The 19,664-nt window shown below is 44.9% G+C and overlaps 1 protein-coding gene across 3 annotated transcripts; it reads left to right on the top strand.

Moving 5' to 3' along the window:
* Positions 1-2,411: 2,411 nt before the first annotated feature.
* Positions 2,412-16,214, top strand: SDR42E1 (short chain dehydrogenase/reductase family 42E, member 1). Of its 3 annotated transcripts, XM_054534194.2 has the most exons (4): positions 2,415-2,523; positions 6,038-6,283; positions 12,980-13,073; positions 13,639-16,214. In XM_054534194.2, the coding sequence occupies exons 3-4, from the start codon at positions 13,006-13,008 to the stop codon at positions 14,750-14,752; spliced, it is 1,182 nt and encodes a 393-aa protein (XP_054390169.1). In that variant the 5' UTR covers positions 2,415-2,523; positions 6,038-6,283; positions 12,980-13,005; the 3' UTR covers positions 14,753-16,214. The 3 variants fall into 3 exon arrangements, with proteins under 3 accessions (XP_002826734.2, XP_054390169.1, XP_063573443.1); XM_002826688.5 differs by lacking the exon at positions 6,038-6,283 and having other exon boundaries at positions 2,412-2,523; XM_063717373.1 differs by lacking the exon at positions 2,415-2,523 and having other exon boundaries at positions 2,560-6,283.
* The last annotated feature ends 3,450 nt before the right edge of the window (positions 16,215-19,664 follow it).

Genomic DNA, 19,664 nt, shown 5'->3' with positions numbered 1-19,664 from the left:
TAGTTCTGTGACCTTGGGTAAGTCACTTAAACTCACCTGATTTCCAGATGCAGCGTGGAACTATTACAAGGACTCTCTTACCCACCTTAGAGAGTTGTAGTGGTACTACTACTAAGTCATAGCACTTTTAGAGCAGTGCTTATCAGCCTTTACTATATATAGGAATTACCTAGGGATTTTGCTAAATACACATTTGTATTTATTAAGCCTAGAATGGGATCCAAGACCCAACATTTCTAAAAAGCTGTCAGGTGATGTTGATGTTACTGATCCACACTTTTGGATAGCAAAGTTCTCATGTGCCTGCCAAGCTCACAGTAATTTCCATTCTTTAGAAATGACCCCAGTTTATAGCAGTTCTTGTGCCCTTTTGCCACAGCTGACAATGGTAGAGGTGATTTCTGATCCAAGCTGGGCCAAAAGAAGGTCTCGTTTGCAAGCCTAGGATTTTGAACAGGGACAACCAGAAATGTGACATATATTCATTTGCTGATTCATTCACCAATAAAAAAAAATTCTGCCTCTATGGCAGGCACTATAGTAGGTAGTGGAGACACACCAATCAATCAAGCAGGTCTCTGCACTCACGGAGCTTTCATTATAGTAATATGCAAGATAATTTTAGATGCGCTAAGTGCTGTGAAGAGATTGAAGAATTTCAAGGGGATGCAGGAGACTTTAAGTGAAAGTGTGGGGGAAGCCAAGCTCTTACTTCCTCTTCTGTAGTGACCTTGGCAGCCAAGAGTTGAACATGATGGCATAACAAACGGGGGAAGCCTGGGTCCCTGAGTGATTATGTGGAGCACAGCACTCTTCCCCTTCCCTGCAGACTGAATTGGACTGTGATCAAAGTGAGAAATAAAATACTGCACACCTGTGAGGAATTGTGACAGGAAACTGATCTTTCTGAGATGCATCCACTGCCTGGATATATTACTGGGGTAAGACAATACTAAACAAACACTGATATACTAACTCACGTTGAAGTTAATTTCTTTCTCCAGTCGTCTCTATCTTAGATCTCTTGGTCAGACCTTTATAAAATCAACTCACTAAATTATGATGGAAGCTAAGGAAGCAATTATAGAGTTTGTAATTTTCCTTTAAAACTTGCCTGATTATATTTTAAAAGAGTCCATGGTGGCACAAGAATATTAACATTTAAATTCACCATTTCTCATGTTTATCCACACACCCTAAATCTGGGTATCCCTCAGAGGATCCTGTAATCCCCCAAAGGAAATCTATCTTCTTTACTGCTTCCTCGGTGGGTCTTTTCTTCCTTAGCTGCTGGTCTCAAGAGCATATAGCTGGTCTCTCAGCCCCCTTAATACTCTTCCTCTTTTCTTCTAATTTTTATGTATCCTAAGCAGCCACTGCAAAGCTGTTCTTTAAGACTGCTTAGCACAAGAAGTCTCCTATGACTTATGTCTGCATAACAGGTGAGGACAAGACAGGCAGGAAAGCCAGAGCATCCTATGAGAGAGGCCAGTGCCAGGGACTGGCACTTCTTGCTTTCTTCACCTGGCCTTCATTAATTTTTATATCCTAGGACTTGCGTTTGTCCTTGTGACTGTGTGTGCTTAGTGAAAACTGAGCAGTAAATCATGCAATTGATATGAACCTCTCTGAGTCTGCCTTTGGTACCAGATCTATCGGCAAGAGCAGCACATGAAGTCAAAACTTTCATCCTCAAAGACACTAAAATGAAATCCTCCCCAGCCAGGGGTCCATTCCAGGACGCATGTCCATACACGTGTACAGTCTGCCACTATCCACAGAACCACACTCATGATGAGGAGACAAAAGATGGGCCTCAAAAGGAGACCTTTGAGTGAGGATGCCAACTTTCCTTTCTGCATTCCTTGGTTCCTTCAGCAACAAAGATTAATCTTGGCATCACTGTCTGCTTGGCGACCAGAACAAAGAGAAATAAGGAAAATTAGGGACACAGGAAAACCTATGGGTACACATAGATTCGGAAACTCAGAGATAATAGAGACTTAAAGAGATACATGGAGAGTGATTATTCTGTCTCCCTGTAGAGCCTTTTCCATCATCCACCCACCCAAGCAATGCTGACCTGAGCGCCTATTTATCAGGCACTGGGCTTGGCTTTGGGGATAAACAAAGGTGGAGGTGAAAGTCTAAAAGCAGACACTGGAGGTGGGAAGAGCAGTTGACGTGGCCCTAACAGGGTTCCCACCACGGCTGAACGCACAGACGGGGGACGTGGGGGAAGACGTGGCCCTAAAAGCGTTCCCGCCACGGCGGAACGCACAGCCAGGGAACGTGGGGGAATTCATGAAGCGAACCTCCTGCTACCCTAACGCCGGTGAAGGTGAACGAGACACCTGCGCGTCATAGAGACGCCGAGACCTCCAGGCTTCCTAGAGAGGCCCGGAAGTGGCTCCAGGAGGCAGGTCCGACGGCTGCGGCGCGCGTGCTGTGGCGGTGGGTAGCTAGGAGGCCTGGGCGTCTCTGCCTGCTGTAGCCGTCTGCCGTGCCCCTGTTCCTGCAGCTGTGAGTGGGCCTGGGCTGGGGTTGGGGGCCGCCGCCTTTCCACGGGGACCCTGGGCAGCCTTGGCCTGGAACGCGACAGGTGGCGGTCCCGGGGGTGGGGGACGGTGGTGAATGACTGAGCAGGATGGCGGGAAGGAGCATCCCCTTTCAGGTGTCTCCCTGATCCCAGGGGACTGGGCGCAGCTTGGCTTTCTAGAATGTCGCCAAGGCCTCAAACTCTGGCTCTCCGCATTTTTTGTTTTTAAGGACATCGGGGCCCCAAGCTCCGAATTTTCCACAGGTGTCTGGCTATACTTGATTCCTATCTTTGATTTTCTGCACACTTTGGGGGAACGATTACCTCCTCTTTATGACTTGGTTCTGGTTTCCCACTTAAAGTGGCAGTGACAGGTTCCCATTTAAACTGCATGTATTTGTTGGGAAAAGGTAAGTAGGTTTAAACAAAACCTTATAGGCTAGTCATAGTACCAGATGAACCAGATGTGACAGAAATTGTGGAGGTGGAGTGAGCCCTGAAAATCTGAGACGGGTCTCAGTTCATTTAGAAAGTTTATTTTCCCAAGGTTGAAGACATGTACCCATGACACAGCCTCAGGCAGTCCTGACGACATATACTTAAGGTGGTCAGAGCCCAGTTTCGTTTTCTACATTTTAGGGAGACATGAGACAAGAACAGGTGTAACATGGACATTTTTTTCAGTCTGGAAAGGCGGGACAACGCGAAACAGGGAGGGGGCTTCCAGGTCATAGGTAGGTAAGAGAAAAATGGTTGCATTATTTTCAGTTTGATTAGCCTTTCCAAAGGAAGCAATCAGATATGCCTTTATTTCAGTGAGCAGAGATATATGAATAGAATGGGAGGCAGGTTTGTCCTAAGCAGTTCTCAGCTTGACTTTTCCCTTTAGCTTAGTGATTTTGGGGCCCCAAGATTTATTTTCCTTTCACAGTGATAAGATAATGACCTAAGTGAATCTGTATTGTCCCAGCCTTAGTGTGCGGCATTACACGTGGTGGTTAAGAGTCATACAGACCCGGCTTCAAGCCCTGAACCCTGCCCAGCCCCTTATGACCTGCATAATTTGTGGGCAAGGTTCCTAACCTCTGATCTATTTTCCTCATTTCTGAAAGCTGATGATAATGCTAGTAACAACCTCAGACAATTGTCCTGAGGCTTAAATGCTAAACCTTTAAACTGCCTTTATTAATCCATTTTCATGCTGCTAATAAAGACATACCCAAGACTGGGTAGTTTATAAAGGAAAGAGGTTTAATGGACCCATAGTTCCACATGGCTGGGGAAGCCTCATAATCATGGCAGAAGGCAAAAGAGGAGCAAAGTCACGTCTTACGTCTTATATGGTGACAGGCAAGAGAGCTTGTGTAGGGGAACTCCCCTTTATACAACCATCAGATCTTGTGAGACTTATTCACTATCAAGAGAACGGCATGGGAAAAACCCACCCCTGTGATTCGATTACCTCCCACTGGGTCCCTCCCAGGACATGTGGTAATTATGAGATCTACAATTCAAGGTGAGATTTGGGTGGAGACACAGCCAAGCCATATCGTTCCGCCCCTGGCCCCTCCCAAATCTCATGCCCTCACGTTTCAAAACCAATCATGCCTTCCCAACAGTCCCACAAAGTCTTAACTCATTTCAGCATTAACTCAAAAGTCCACACTCCAAAGTCTCATCTGAGACAAGGCAAGCCCCTTCCACCTATGAGCCTGTAAAATCAAAAGCAAGTTAGTTACTTCCTAGATACAATGGGGGTACAGGTATTGGGTAAATACACTCATTCCAAAAGGGAGGAATTGGCCAAAATGAAGGGGCTACAGGCCCCATGCAAGTCTAAAATCCAGCAGGGCAGTCAAATCTTAAAGCTCCAAAATGACCTCCTTTGGCTCCGTGTCCCATATCCAGGTCACACTGATGCAAGAGGTGGGTTCCCATAGTCTTGGGCAGCTCCACCTCTGTGGTTTCACAGGGTACAGCCCCACTTTTGGCTGCTTCCAGGGCTGGCGTTTAGTGTCTGCTGCTTTTCTAGGTGCACAGTGCAAGCTGTTGGTGGATCTACCATTCGGGGGTCTGGGGGATGGTAGCTCCTTCTCACAGCTCCACTAGGCAGTGTCCCAGTGGGGACTCTGTGGGGCAGTTCCAACCCCACATTTCCCTTCCATGCTGCTCTAGCAGTGGTTCTCCATGAGGGCCCCACCCCTGCAGCCAACTTCTGCCTGGACATACAGGAGTTTCCATACATCCTCTGAAATCTAGGCAGAGGTTTCCAAACCTCACTTCTTGACTTCTGTGTACCCACAGGCTTAACATCGCATGGAAGTTGCCAAGGCTTGGGCTTGCACCCTCTGAAGCCACAGTTTGAGCTGTACCTTGGCCCGTTTTAGCCACAGCTGGAGCAGCTGGGACGCAGAGCACCAAGTCTCTAGGCTGCATAGAGCAGAGGGCCCTGGACCCAGCCCAGGAAACCACTTTCGCCTCCTAGACTTCTGGACCTGTGATAGGAGGGGCTGCCAAGAAGGTCTCTGACATTCCCTGGAGACATTTTCCCCATTGTCTTGATGATTAGCATTTGGCTCCTTGGTACTTAGGCAAATTTCTGGAGCCAGCGTGAATTTCTCCCCAGAAAATGGGTTTTTCTTTTCTATTGTATCATTAGGCTGCAAATTTTTCAAACTTACACTCTGCTTCCTCTTGAATGCTTTGCAGCTTAGAAATTTCTTACCCCAGATACCCTAAATCATCTCTCTGAAGTTCTGAGTTACACAGATCTCTAGGGCAAGGACAAAATGCCATCAGTCTCTTTGCTAAAACATAACGAGTCACTTTTGCTCCAGTTCCCAACAAGTTCCTCATCTCTGAGACCACCTGAGCCTGGACTTTATTGTCTATATCACTGTCAGCATTTTGGTCAAAGCCATTCAACAAGTCTCTAGGAGGTTCCAAACTTTCCCACATCTTCCTGTCTTCTTCTGAGCCCTCCAAACTGTTGCAGCCTTTGCCTGTAAACCAGTTCCAAAGTCACTTCCACATTTTCAGACATCTTTACAGTAGCACCCCACTACCCGGTACCAATTTACTGTATTAGTCCATTCTCATGCTGCTAATAAAGACATTCCTGAGACTGGGTAATTTATAATGGAAAGTGGTTTAATGGACTTACAGTTCCACATGGCTGGGGAGGCCTCATTATCATGGCAGAAGACAAAGGAAGAGCAAAGTCACATCTTACATGGTGGCTGGCAAGAGAGTTTGTGTAGGGGAATTTTCCTTCATAAAATCATCAGATCTTGTGGGACTTACTATCATGAGAACAGCACAGGAAAGACCCACCCCCATGATTCCATTACCTCCTACCAGTTCCCTCCCAGGACATGTGGGACTTACGGGAGCTACAATTCAACAGGAGACTTGGGTGGAGACACGGCCAAACCATATCACTGCGTAACCCATAATAAATAATAAGTGTAGCCATGGTTGTTGCTGTTTTTATTTTAGGGAGGAGGAAACAGAGGTTCAGTGAATTGCCTAGGGTCACACAGGGAATTGGTGGAAGAGCCAAGTCTAATGCCCAGATTTCCAAACTGAGAGTCTTAACCCTTCATCACTGCTACCTGAGCCACATGGGAGAAGATGGGCCACCTCCATTCATTTTGTCTGGGAACTGCAGGAACCGCAATGAGGTTGCAGAATTGTTAACAGTGAAAGCCCTCACAGGACTCAAGTCAGTACCCAGCACTTCAGGTAGGGGCTCTGCACAGCCTCAAGTGCTGCTGCGTTAAGATGAACTGTAGAGTCAGATGCACCTGGGTTATTGGTACAGATCCCTGCTCTACCATTTGCTACCTGTAGGACTTGGAGTTAGGCACTTTCTGTCTCTGAGCTTCAGTTTTCTCATCTGTAAAATGGAATTAACAAATTAGTACTCATCTGAGAGGGTTGTGAAATAATTCACAGACAGAGTATTGCACAATGCCTGGCACAGAGTAAGTGCTTAATAAGTGGCAGTTGATATTACTTCAGTTACTTGATATTAATTCAATTACTTGATATTACTTCAATTTATAGACGTGGCAAACTGCTGACCTAGTGAAGAAGAAAGTACAAGTGTAGTACTCCTTGCAGATAGGACAGAAAGAGGCATTTGAAGAGCTTGCAAAATGTTCACCCCATTTATATTTACTGGGTCTACAATCTGCTAGATATTCCTTGTCCCTACAGATATTGCCAGTCTGTGCTCACATGGCATTTACACTGTAGCTTGGGGAACAGATGGGAAATGCCAGTTACCAAATTATTTCATTTCTTTTGTCATCAGCATTGTGAGGAATTGCAAGGCATTTGTGCCACAAATATCTAGGCAGAAGTTTAGGTAGCCGAACAAGATTTGAAACACCTCAGGTGATGACCCTGAATTACAGACAGCTGTCCTGCTAACTAGTTATATTCAAAACCCTGCATAAATACCCGTATCTATTACAAGTATACTGGTTTTTACTTAACTGTATGCCCTTAGGTAATTTTCTTCCCAGGTGTGTTTGGCCTTTGGGTTTTTTTTGGTTTTTTGGTTTTTTTTTTGAGATGGAATCTCGCTCTGTCGCCTAGACTGGAATGTAGTGGTGCAATCTCCGCTCACTGCAACCTCCATCTCCCAGGTTCAAGCAATTCTCCTGCCTCAACCTTCTTAGTAGCTGAGATTACAGGTGTGCGTCACCATGCCTGGCTAATTTTTTCTGTTTTTAGTAGAGACAGAGTTTCACCATGTTGGCCCAGCTGGTCTCAAACTCCTGACCTCAAGTGATCCACCCACCTCAGCCCTCCAAAGTGCTGGAATTATAGGCGTGAGCCACTGCACCCAGCCCCTTTTGAATTTTATATGTCACATCTCTTTTATCTGTATCAGAATTATTCTCCTTATCCCTCTAACTGCATATTTATTTTTATTGTTTTGACTTCCTTATATTAAACACAAGTAGATAATTTTCAGATTATGCATGGAATTTGAACAGCACCATTTCATAAGCCCTCTAGTATCAATATATTTGCCAGATCTCAATATAATAAGAATACAGTTACCTTTTACCTCCGGTCAGCACTTGTACAGTGATTTAAAACACGTAATCATGGGGTTATACTACTTGGAGATATTTTTTATCTCTCTTAAAGTAAATACAGTTTTTTTATTTTTATGGTAACAGTCTTAAATTCTCGCTGTTCCATACTTTCTATTGGTGAAATGCTAATGACACCCATATTTCTATATTGCATTATGATACCAGAGGGCAAGTAGCACAGTCATCTTGAACTCATAGGGATGAAGGAACTGTGTGCATAATCAAAGGTTCTTATTTCTGATCTTTAGCATTTAATTAGGTCTTTTAAAATGTAAAGTACTCCCAGTCATCTTTTATTAGTTTTTTCTCATAACTTCCCTTGAGATGTCAACATTATTACCCTCACTTTACCTTCTCAAGAGGTCAGGTGGATTTTAAATTTAATTTTTTTTTCCTGTTTGTAATTAAGTTTTTTTTTTTCTTGATCATGTGCTTAACTTTAACCTGTATCCAGTAAAATGACTGCTCAGGTCAGATGTGGCCCTCCCCACCAGGGGAGAGCAATTACTGAACAAAGCCACATTTTGGAAGGACCTTCAAGCACTTGCCATTATAAAGGCAGGTCTGAGTGCCCAGCCCTAGAAGGAATCAGATAGAAACTAATTAATAAAACAGAAGCCACAGAGTAGATGAAAATCAGGCAGCTGGTTGAAGAACAACTGTATATTCTCTTTTCTCCCTTCTGGCTTAGCATTCGTGAGAATTTTGGGTGGGGGCGGGTCTGCAAAATGCGTTTGCTGAGATTTTTCTGTGCTTATCAATGTTGGGGATCAGGAAGGGAGGAGGCGGCTCCCAGCAGTGCAGCAGATGGCTACCATCCTGTGAAGGCTTTACTGGCCTGGTGGATAAGCTTTTTCCTTGCTGTTTATCTTGTTAAGTTATTAATTTTTCCTCACCTTTCTCTTCTGACCCCCCTGATCAGGTCAGTTACACAAGTTTTTGCCTCAGATCTTTCTGAAACTAGTTGGAAGGTAATGGAGTAGCATCACTAGGCCTGGCAGGTTTCTGAAGCATTAATAATCCAAAGTTGTATGTTCCTTACTTGATTAATATGCACATGAACCATGATTGACCTATGGTCTTGTGACTGGACTGGAATGTGTAATTTTAAAACCAAAGACTAATTAAAGATAGGTATTTCCGTTGGAATTTTTTAATTGGGTTTTTGAAGGCCTTGTCCATTTTCAGAATTCCTTATGGTGGAATTCTTACAGAGATATTAAGAAGATCTTAAATTGTTATCTGGCATCCTGTTTGTCAAAACTTTCAACCAGACAAGAACATTTCCAAAACCTACCGTTTCAATTAATGACATCACCTTCCTCAAAACATCATCTGGGTGCAGTACACTGCCACCTCCTGCAGTTGTTCACCAGCCCTCACCCTGATTTCACCTGAGCACACTAGCCTTTTGTCCTCACTGGTAACCTTCCAGTCTAGAGCCACATCTCCCTTACCTGGACCCTGGCCCATTTCCTCCTCCAGGGGAAGCCTTCTCTTTCACAAGTACCAAGGTGGCCCCAACAGTTCATTGCTGTAAACCTACAAAGGCTTGTGTTGTCTGCAGAATGGAATTCAATTAGCCAGGCATCATGGCACATGCCTGTAGTCCCAGCTACTCAGGATGCTGAGGTAGGAGGATCGCTTGAGGCCAGGAAATCAAAGTTGCAGTGAGCTGTGATCACACCTCTGCACTCTAGCCTGGGCAACAGAGTGAGACCTTGTCTCAAAAAAAAAAAAGAGAATGGGATTCTAACTTCATGGAAGGGGACAGAAGCCTGTCTCCAGGCTCACCCCAGGCTGTCTTTTCACCCTCAAGCATCAGCTCCATGCTTCAGTTTGCACACCAGCCATGGTGGACTTACCATGTTAGCTGCCCAGCACAGCCTTGCCTGCATCTGATCCATTTATTCGTGGTACACCCCCACCTGTGATAACCCTCATTTCAGCCTACCTAGATCCTCCCATGGGCGCTGTAGCACTAAAGCTCACTGTCCCATGATCTCTTCCTGATGTGCCCTGTCAGAATCAGTCTCCCCACCCCTCACCTTGATTTCCCACTGCACTTTGTTTATACCAACATTATAACAGTAACCTTATTTTCATCTTTTTTGCCTTTTCCTTTTGGTGTGTGTAGAAGCCTCTTTCTTATTTGTAAGCTCTGGAAAGCAGGACCTCTGTCTCGTTTGGGTTTGTATCTTTCATTTCATAAGCCGGCACTTTTTAGGAGATATGTTATTGTTAAAATGGCAGTATTAATGTCTTGCAGAACAGCAGCTCTTAGACACTGCAGAGCCCTGGGTAATTTGTGCCCATCACAGTTTTACTGATTGGATGTATTTTAGGGTGTTCAGAATAATCCATAGATTCAACAAATATTTATTGAGCATCTACTATGTTCTGGATTCTAGTAGGGACACCCCAGAAGGCAGAAGACCTCAGTTCTCATAGAACTTAACATTCTGTGGGAAGGAGATCAAAAATAAAAAGTAAATAGTTTTGATAGATAGCAAAGTGTTCCATGAAGAAAACAAACCAACATTTAGGGTACAGGCAGCTGTGTTAGCTAGGGTGATCAGAGAAGCCTCTCTGAGGACTTGTCAGCAGACCTAAATATTGAGAAAGAAGCTGCCAGAAAAGGACCTAGTGCACGATGTGTCACACTGAAGTGAGAACAGGAGGCCTAATGAGCTCAGCATCTTCACGATAAGGAAAGTCTGTACAGTTGGAGCACAGAGTGCCAGTAGCAGAAGAGTGGGAAATTGTGACCAGGTCATGGAGGTGAACGTGGGAAGTCTGTGTTGAAATATCAGTAACTGATGTCTACTGTGTTGGGAAATAGCGTTCGTCATGAAGGGTTGTGAGTACACTAAAGAACAGAATTGACTGCATTTGGTTTTATGACTACTCTAAATCCAAATGGGAGTGTTCTGCACTCAGAAAACAATAGAATCACAAGGTCACTGTTAGGTACATTGAGGGAGTGCTGGCATGTTCATTCTTCATGAATTTTCTTGAAAGCACAACTGTGGCATTTGCTTAATGGAACCTTGGGAACTCATCAGCCATCCTCTGCCCCATTTTGCTCAGTTTCCCTAGTATTTCTTACTCTTCTCCATACTCTCAAGCCACAGAGACAGTCACTTGCTGAACCTTGTCTTCACTTGTCACCCTGACTGATTCTGTATGAGTGATCTGATTCGCTTCATTGGCAGTCTCATACACTCACACAGGTATTCAGAAGAACTGACGAAATTCTTTGTAACCCTGTGCTTTTGAGAGATGTAGTCACGTCATGTGGAAATGTAATAAAATAGTTGGATCTCTAAACTCTGGAGTGTGAAAAAAGGGGAGCTCAAGGAATGACATCTGTGGAGTGCCCATACGGTGTCAGGTGTTTTGTTGGACATTTTTTGCACATTATCCCATGCAGTCTTCAGGCAGGCTCATTATCAGCTCCACTTTTAGATGAAGCAGCAGGTTCAGAGTGTTTAACACATGGGGTAAACACACAGTCCAAAATCACACAACTGGTAAGTGGACCCCAAAGTCCATTCTCTTTTCATTTAAGACTGTGTTTTAGTGGTTAAGAGTGCAGGCTCCTGGGGCCAAACTGCCATCAGGTGTGAATCCAGGTAAGCTTGGGCAAGTTTATTTACTGTCTCTGTGGTAATTCTCAGCTGAAAAACAGGATCTAATAGTACTTTCCTGGTAAGATTATTAAAAGGATTAAATGGCTAACATATACATAAAGCACTTAGCATGCTGCCTGGCCCTGGTAGTAAGCACTAGGTATGTGTTTGTTGTTATTATTTCCACTGTACCATGCTGCCTTTTTAGAAACTTTAGCATTCGTGTAACATAGCACAACACACAACCAGACAGAAGAGAAAAGTGAAGTCTAGAGAAGTGTCTTGGCCAAGATCACATAACCATTTAAGGGCGGAGGCGAGATGTCTTCACTGTGTATTCCTGTCCCCCATATTTTTTCTTTCTTTGTGCATGTACACTGACTTCACACTCATAGCCTCTCTGCCATACAAGCTCTTCATCCTGCATAGCCCTAACCTCTGCTGCTCCCGCTTCCCTCCTGTCTCCACACTCTTCCATGTTGTAGTCTACTTACATGGTGTAGTGGGTGCCTGGCTGGGAAAGAGAAATGGTAGGGCTCTTGATTGCTTGCAGTCTTCATGCCTAACCACACCTCTGAGTGTCTCTGTTGACTTGAGCACATGTGTGTGTGTGTGTATGTTCACGCACCCAGTGCCTTTGAGGACCTGTGTGCTTCCTGTTCTTTTTTTTTTTTTTTTTTGAGATGGAGTCTTGCTCTGTCGCCCAGGCTAGAGTGCAGTGGCACAATCTCGGCTCACTGCAACCTCTGCCTCCTGGGTTCACGCCATTCTCCTGCCTCAGCCTCCCGAGTAGCTGGGACTACAGGTGCCCGCCACCACGCCCGGCTAATTTTTTGTATTTTTAGTAGAGAGGGGGTTTCACCGTGTTAACCAGAGTGGCCTCGATCTCCTGACCTCATGATCTGCCTGCCTCGGCCTCCCAAAGTACTGGGATTACAGGCTTGAGCCACCGCGCCTGGCCTCTCTCCCTCTTACATGGAAGGAGTTGGGTGTCTTAGTTTTTGCTTATTTTGTTTTGTTTTTGGGAGAAGGGGGCCTTGGAGCCTTGAAAGAAATGCGGGGAGGGCCACAGAAGAGGGAGAGAGAAGTGGGATCCCCAAAGGCACTGAGCACTTGTACTTTAAGTACTTGCAAGATTTGCGGTGGGGGAGGTGGGGCATGGTTTGCTACATAAAGGAGTTTTTCCCCATATATGTATTTTTTTCAGTCCCCATAATAAAGCAGTATTAAACCATGCTGCAGTGCGAAATTTTAAAGAAAAGATGTTGGGAGCTTTCTTTAGAGTGCTCTCTAATTTTCTGATGCGTGGGAGGGAAATGCCTCTTCCTACCAAATTTGAATCAATTATTTTCAAAAAGGCTCTAATCATTTTCAAGAATTAACAATAATGCCTTGGGTTTGAAACGTTTTTTGTGGCTCTCAAAGCACTGCCAAGTACATTCTCTTATTTAACCTCCACATTAACCTTTTCAGGTGGGCAGAGCAGGTATTACTGTCCCCATGTTACGTCGGGAGAAATTTGAAGCCCAGGAACTGAAGGGAAAGTAGCTAAGTGACACAGCTGTGACTAGACCCAGGCCTTACCTTTTCATTCTACTACAGCATATTGACTTTTTGTTTTTGTTAGGTCAAAATTAGGGAGAATGACATTTGCATTTGGATCAGTAACAGTGATGCATACTTCTTTCTTACAGGTCCAGTTATCTTTTGACTGCCACATATGGACCCCAAAAGATCTCAAAAGGAAACTGTCCTCATTACAGGAGGAAGTGGCTATTTTGGTTTTCGGTAAGTGTATCTATAAAATATACACATGAAATTATTTTACTGGTAGTTGCCAGAAGCTTTCAACTCTGACAACAGAGCAGACTTTTACTTGTTTGTATAATGTCAAACCAGAAATGATCTGTGTTGCCCACTGCTCAGACATTGCAGCTGAGAACTACAGGTATATTTCACTTAAAGAAAAATTATTTATAAAGCCATTAAATTGGGAGGGTGACTATTCACATTACCAAAAACAATTTTAAATCATAGCTGTTTTTTCACAGTTGTGTTATTATTCACAAATATTCCAAAGAATAGATAGTGGGCCCTAGAACCAAGGGGGAAAAATGCCACCATTCTTTGAAGATAAAGCCTCTCTCTTTGTAATTTAAGTAGATGAGAGGATTCTCACTTTTGAAAATTTGAAGAAGTGAGCCTTGCACCAAGGAACATGCATAGTGAGGGGCTCAGGATGAGCCAAGAAGACTTGGATCAGCCCCACCTTGATTGGTAAATTACTTTATACACTTCCCCTAGGCACAGCTTAAGAGTGACTTGATTCAATGTTTACTGTTTCTTATTTCAGCCTGGGCTGTGCCCTGAACCAAAAGGGAGTCCATGTGATTCTGTTTGACATCAGCAGCCCTGCTCAAACCATTCCAGAAGGAATCAAGTTTATACAAGGAGACATCCGCCACCTGTCTGACGTAGAGAAAGCCTTCCAGGATGCAGACGTCACTTGTGTGTTCCATATTGCCTCTTATGGTATGTCAGGGCGGGAGCAACTCAATCGAAATCTGATCGAAGAAGTCAACGTCAGGGGCACAGACAACATCCTCCAGGCTTGCCAAAGGAGAAGGGTGCCCAGGTTAGTTTACACCAGCACTTTCAATGTCATCTTTGGAGGTCAAGTTATCAGAAATGGGGATGAATCTCTGCCCTACCTGCCTCTTCACCTCCACCCTGATCACTACTCTCGGACAAAGTCAATTGCAGAGCAGAAGGTGCTGGAGGCGAATGGTACACCCCTGGACAGAGGCGACGGTGTCTTAAGAACCTGCGCTCTGAGGCCAGCTGGCATCTATGGGCCTGGAGAACAAAGACACCTTCCCAGAATAGTCAGCTACATCGAGAAGGGTCTGTTCAAGTTTGTCTACGGGGACCCCAGGAGCCTGGTTGAGTTTGTCCACGTGGATAACTTGGTGCAGGCTCACATTCGGGCCTCAGAAGCCCTGAGAGCTGACAAGGGCCATATTGCCTCTGGGCAGCCCTACTTCATCTCAGATGGCAGACCCGTGAACAACTTTGAGTTCTTCCGGCCTCTGGTTGAGGGCCTGGGCTACACATTCCCATCTACCCGCCTGCCATTGACCTTGGTCTACTGCTTTGCTTTTCTAACAGAGATGGTTCACTTCATTTTGGGTCGACTCTACAACTTCCAGCCCTTCCTCACTCGCACTGAAGTTTACAAAACTGGTGTCACACATTATTTTAGCTTAGAGAAAGCCAAGAAAGAGCTGGGTTATAAGGCTCAGCCATTTGACCTCCAGGAAGCAGTGGAATGGTTTAAAGCCCATGGTCATGGCAGAAGTTCTGGAAGTCGCGACTCAGAGTGTTTTGTTTGGGATGGGCTATTGGTCTTCCTCCTGTTTATAGCAGTTCTCATGTGGCTGCCTTCTTCTGTGATTCTGTCACTGTGAAGGAGGGACCAGAAATAAGGTGATCGCAGTTGGCTGAGATGGTTCTCAAGAAACATGGGTTTTAAAAGGTGTACAGTGAGATCTGGTGCCAAACATCGGCTCTTCAAATTGCTACTTAAGAATAGGTTCTTGGATTGAATCTTTATGTCTCATTTCCTTGCACTAATCCAGATGGGAATGAAAAAAAAGAAGCAGAGATGAGTTTGAAATTTGATTTGTTATGTCCTTCTGTTTTAGGTGGGTACAACAGAAGTCAGTTTGGAGCCATAGAAGTAGGCTTAGTTGAGTTGGAGATGCCTGTCTTGAATTTCTTAGAAGGCAAGATATACTTATTTCCATTTTATGCACTCTGCATCTACCTAAAACCTCTGACTGATGTGGGAATGGCAAAACACTATCAGGCTTGAAAGCGTGTGAAAAACACCAAATTGGCCCAGATCCCTAACAGAGCAATCCTCGAGGGGATGGTGGCTATTGCTGGAGAGGCATTAGCTATTCACAGGGTACGTTTTAGGTGTTAACTTTTGCCCTTTGTGATAGCAGGGCATTATGCCTATGTGAACACATGGTAATGTTTGATGTTTAGGCCTTTATTCTACCTCATAGGATTCTTTTGAGGATTAAATTCAAGCATACAAAGTGCTCCTCAACACACATAGCCATTCTTTTTATCAAAATTGTCATGGTACATTCCTTATGAGGGCTTTCTTCCTCAGTGTTCTCTTTAGAGGACTATTGCTACCGGACTTTCTGCAATGTCTTTGGGTGTGCCCTCAGAGCCTGCAACAAGTGTATTTGGATATACTCTATTTGTAAAGTTTAGGCCTCTGAGAAGGCCAAAAGGAAGCAACTAAAAATCTGATGATTAAGGGAGTCAATCAAGCTGATGCCATTTTTAGTTTTAAAATGAAGCAGAGCTCTAAACTCATAGACGGGTTTTCTTACTGGGAAGAAGTTTGGATCTCTGAAGACAGCTTCCAGTGAGGAATGTATTGAACAGTGGCAGCACTGTCTGGCCACCCACAGACTGTTACAGATGATCCAGTTACACTGTTGCATAGGAATCCAAGTGGAAAGAAGACAGAGTCCATGTCTGTCCATGGCTCCAGCTACAGAAAGGATAGTATGGGAACATTACAAGGGGGACACATTACTGTGGAAAGTTCTGCTAGAGTTACTCTTGAGAGTACCTGTAACATACAAATAGACGAGCAATCCCTGTTGAATGCTGCCTGGATATTTTCAGAAAAGCTCTGAACTTGATGTCAGAATACCGACACCATGAATATCGTGTGTGGCCTTAACCAAGGAACAGAAGCCCTTTAGAACTTAGCTTCCTCACTTGGGAGCTGGGACTGACTGCATTTGCCCTTTCTATAAACCCACCCACCTCATAGGGTTCACTGGGAGCATAAAGCAAGATGTGGTGAAAGTACTTTTAATATAAATTGCAACATCAGTATGAGGTGATGGTAGTGATTGTTTTTAGGAAAACGTGTTTGGAGTCTTTTCTGTCATAAAGAAGCTTTTGCATTAGCCTGGGGTTAACGCATATGAGCACCTGCCATGTATTGTTCTAGAACTGCCTGAATATCCTCATCCCCAGAGCAGGTCATCCAAGACAGCAGGGTGGAAGCTGCATTGTCTTTTATGACTTGGCCTCAAATGTCACAGTGTCATTCCACAGTACATTGGTTATGCAGGTCAATCCTATTCAGTAGGGGAAGGAAATACACAAAGGTATTTCCGTATTATACTGGAAGACGGAGATGGTCAAAGGCGGTCTTGGAGGCTGAGCTCTTGGCCCCATGTGAGTCATCCTTCCTTTTCCATGAAAGGTTGCCCATATTTCCAGCTACATAGCTTTCTCTGCCTGCTTCCTGCCAGAAGGATTTTGGGGGCCCAACGGCTGTGTTAACATTTTGCACTATATCCCTTTCCATTCAAGCTGGCAGTGGTACTGGGAACATTATTTTGAATGTGTCACCTGAGTCTTATTGCAGTTCACTCACAAAAGCCACACCCACAAATCTCTGAGGTAACTCCTCCACTGTGAGCTTCTGCTCAGACTGCCAAGGGACAATACGCTGTGCTTCTTAGAAGCCTTACTGTCTGAACAGCTCTCTGGGGTGCCACATCAGGCCTTTCTGAGATCTTAAAAAGACTTTATACTCACAGCCACAGCCATGCACTGTCGTTTCCACAGTCTCGTGTGTTTACACAGGTTAGCCGTATTCAGTGTGGGAGGAGACTACACAAGGACATGAATACCAGGAGGTGGTGTCATTGGAGGCCAATGTGGAACCTGACTACTACATTCCTGCTTCCGTATCTCCCCAATTCTGTTACTGTCTCCCACTCCAGCCTAAAAAGATAGATTTTCTCAGTGCTCATTCCTTGGCCCTGTTCTAATACCATACTTTCTCCCTAGGTGAGCTCACCTAAGCCCATGGCCTCCATTTCCATCTCCCGGCCCAAATATGTATTAGATGTATAGTTCCCTACCACTCCTGGGCTCCAGACTCATATCTAAGTACTTCCACAACTCCACGTGGATGTCCCACATGCACCTGTCAGCCAGTGTAGCCAAAGTGGAATTCATAATCCTCTCCCACCCCAAATTCTTACAGGGCTCCCTTCCTTAGTAAATATCTCCACTACGTGCTGAATTTCCCATCCCAGAGATATGGGATAATCCCTGACCCCTGCCTCTCCTAAACTTGACACACCTAACCCATGTTTAAGTCAGTTGATTTTTACTTGTAATCATGCCTTAAAACTGTCCAAGGTATAGGTGTACCTTCTCTCCCATAAATTCCAATAGTAGCCCATTTGCTCTTCCACCCATATCCATACCCGCCTTCCTTCAGTCCATTCTCCACATGCCTAGCCATGAGAGTCTATAAAGGTGCAACTGTTTTGTCACTTCTCTGCTGAAAACTTTCCTTAGGTCGAGAATCTTTAAGGTGACCAAGAGGCCTTGTCTGAACTGGCCCCTTGCCTATCTCTCTAACTTTATCCCACGTTATTCTGCCTTCTCTGCCCCAATTACACTGACCTTTTTTAGGTTCCTAGACTCCAAGCTTCTCAGGCTCCCTGCTCCTCCTTTTGGCCTGAATAATGTTATTTCGTGTCTCTTGTTAAGTCTCCTTCTAGAGGCCTTCCCTGAGCCCAGCAATTTAGGATTGGTCCTCCTGTTACAAATGATGCTACAGGCCTCTCATAGCTTCCTGCCTTTCTTTTATAGCATTGCTTATAACTGTAAACATTTGTACGGTTATTTGTTTAATGCCTGTTAGCTCTATGAGGATGGGAACTTTGTCTTGCTTACTGCTATACTCCTAATACCTGGCACAGTGCAGGCGTTCAGTGAGTTTGTCCAATGAATGCTGTTTTCCCATCTGCTATGGATGAACACTCTTTTCTAGCACACAGATAACTCACTGTTTCTAATCTTTTGGAGACTGGGGAAAATAGCCAACCTATTTGGCTAGAATTGTGGTAACTAAGTCAAGATTAGATGAGGTCTAGTAAGTAAGGGAAGTCATTGTCTGTATGATCTGGTGGAGTATTAATGCTATAAGGTGGTCAGAGAATGGGGGAGGAATGTGGGCCAAGTGATTTGTGCTCCCTCCACATCTCAGCTGAAAACTCACCACTTTAAAAGACTTAGTCTGTTTCCTGAAAGGGAGCTCCTCTTCCCTTCTATGGTCAGGAGACGCTGCAGTGAAGAAATTCCATTAGTTCTAGGATTCCCAGCTGCCCTCACCTTGCCTCAACCTTAAATCGAATCACTCAACCCTGCCTAACACAATAAAATTATGCTCACACTTATGCACTTGGGGACGCTCTCAGAGGTCTGGGCAGAAGCCATCCAGCACTGCTACCTCACCCGTGGCTTCTGAGGAGTGTGTGGGAGGTTATCCGTATGGTTGATGGAGGGTCGCAATGAAGGAAGGATATGTGAGCAACAAAGCACCCTGTATTGGAACCTAAAGGTAATGCCCAAACTCTTCCCACCTGCAAAAAGGAAGCGGGGTCTGGAAAGCCTGTTGGAAATACTTGTTGGATGTCCTCAGTGCTGTTTCTGGTGACAGGGGCAGACAGTGCCACATTACGAGCAGTAACAGTTAGTGGAGGGTCAAATAACTCATTCTGGCACCAAATTACCTATGCTGTGGTGTTTCTCAAGCCTAGGGAATAGGCCTAGGGATTCTTTTCAAGAAAATGTTTTATTTTCCTCAACCACCTAACATGGTGTATAAAAGAGGCAAGTGTTGCTTTGTCATAGATTGTTGGGGCTGCTTCTACCTTGTATTGTTTTCCAAATCTCCGGTTCACCCAGCCTTACAAAGACAGGGAAGAAGTTGCCTGCAGAATACCACGCCCCAGCTCTGACCCAGTTAGACATCATTATAGTGCCACTGGTGCCCCTGCTGGCTGGCCTTGGAAGCCAGCACCAGCAAGGTTATTAAAATTTTCACCAGCATCTCTTGCTTAGAGATGGCACACCAGGTTGTGTGCTGTTCACCAGCATCTCTCACTTTAGAGAATGATACCCCATGCACCTTTTGATGACAAAAAGTCCCTCCCAGCCCTTTCATGGGGCTGACCTCCATATGCAGGCCTGACCACTCACAAGACTTCCATCCTTCGGCCGCAGCCATTGGGCCACAATGGGCCAGTCAGCGTCGTCCTTTCACCCTTTCTCCCAGAGCAGGTTTAGAGAAATCCTTTCTGCTAGGATTGCTTCTCTGGGGAGGACAGGCGCTTGGTGCTGTTCCTCTTCAGGGTCCTCCTACCTGAAGGAGAGGACCGAGTGCTGATGATGTTTGGGCTGCTGGGTCCAGCTGTGTGTTAAGAAGAGCCAAAAAATGGAGAGGGAGGAGGTCCTGGTGACTACACTGGGGTT

The sequence above is a fragment of the Pongo abelii genome, chromosome 18 (genome assembly GCF_028885655.2).
Source record: "Pongo abelii isolate AG06213 chromosome 18, NHGRI_mPonAbe1-v2.0_pri, whole genome shotgun sequence".
NCBI lineage: Eukaryota > Metazoa > Chordata > Mammalia > Primates > Hominidae > Pongo > Pongo abelii.
This window is presented reverse-complemented; position numbering and strand designations above follow the sequence as displayed.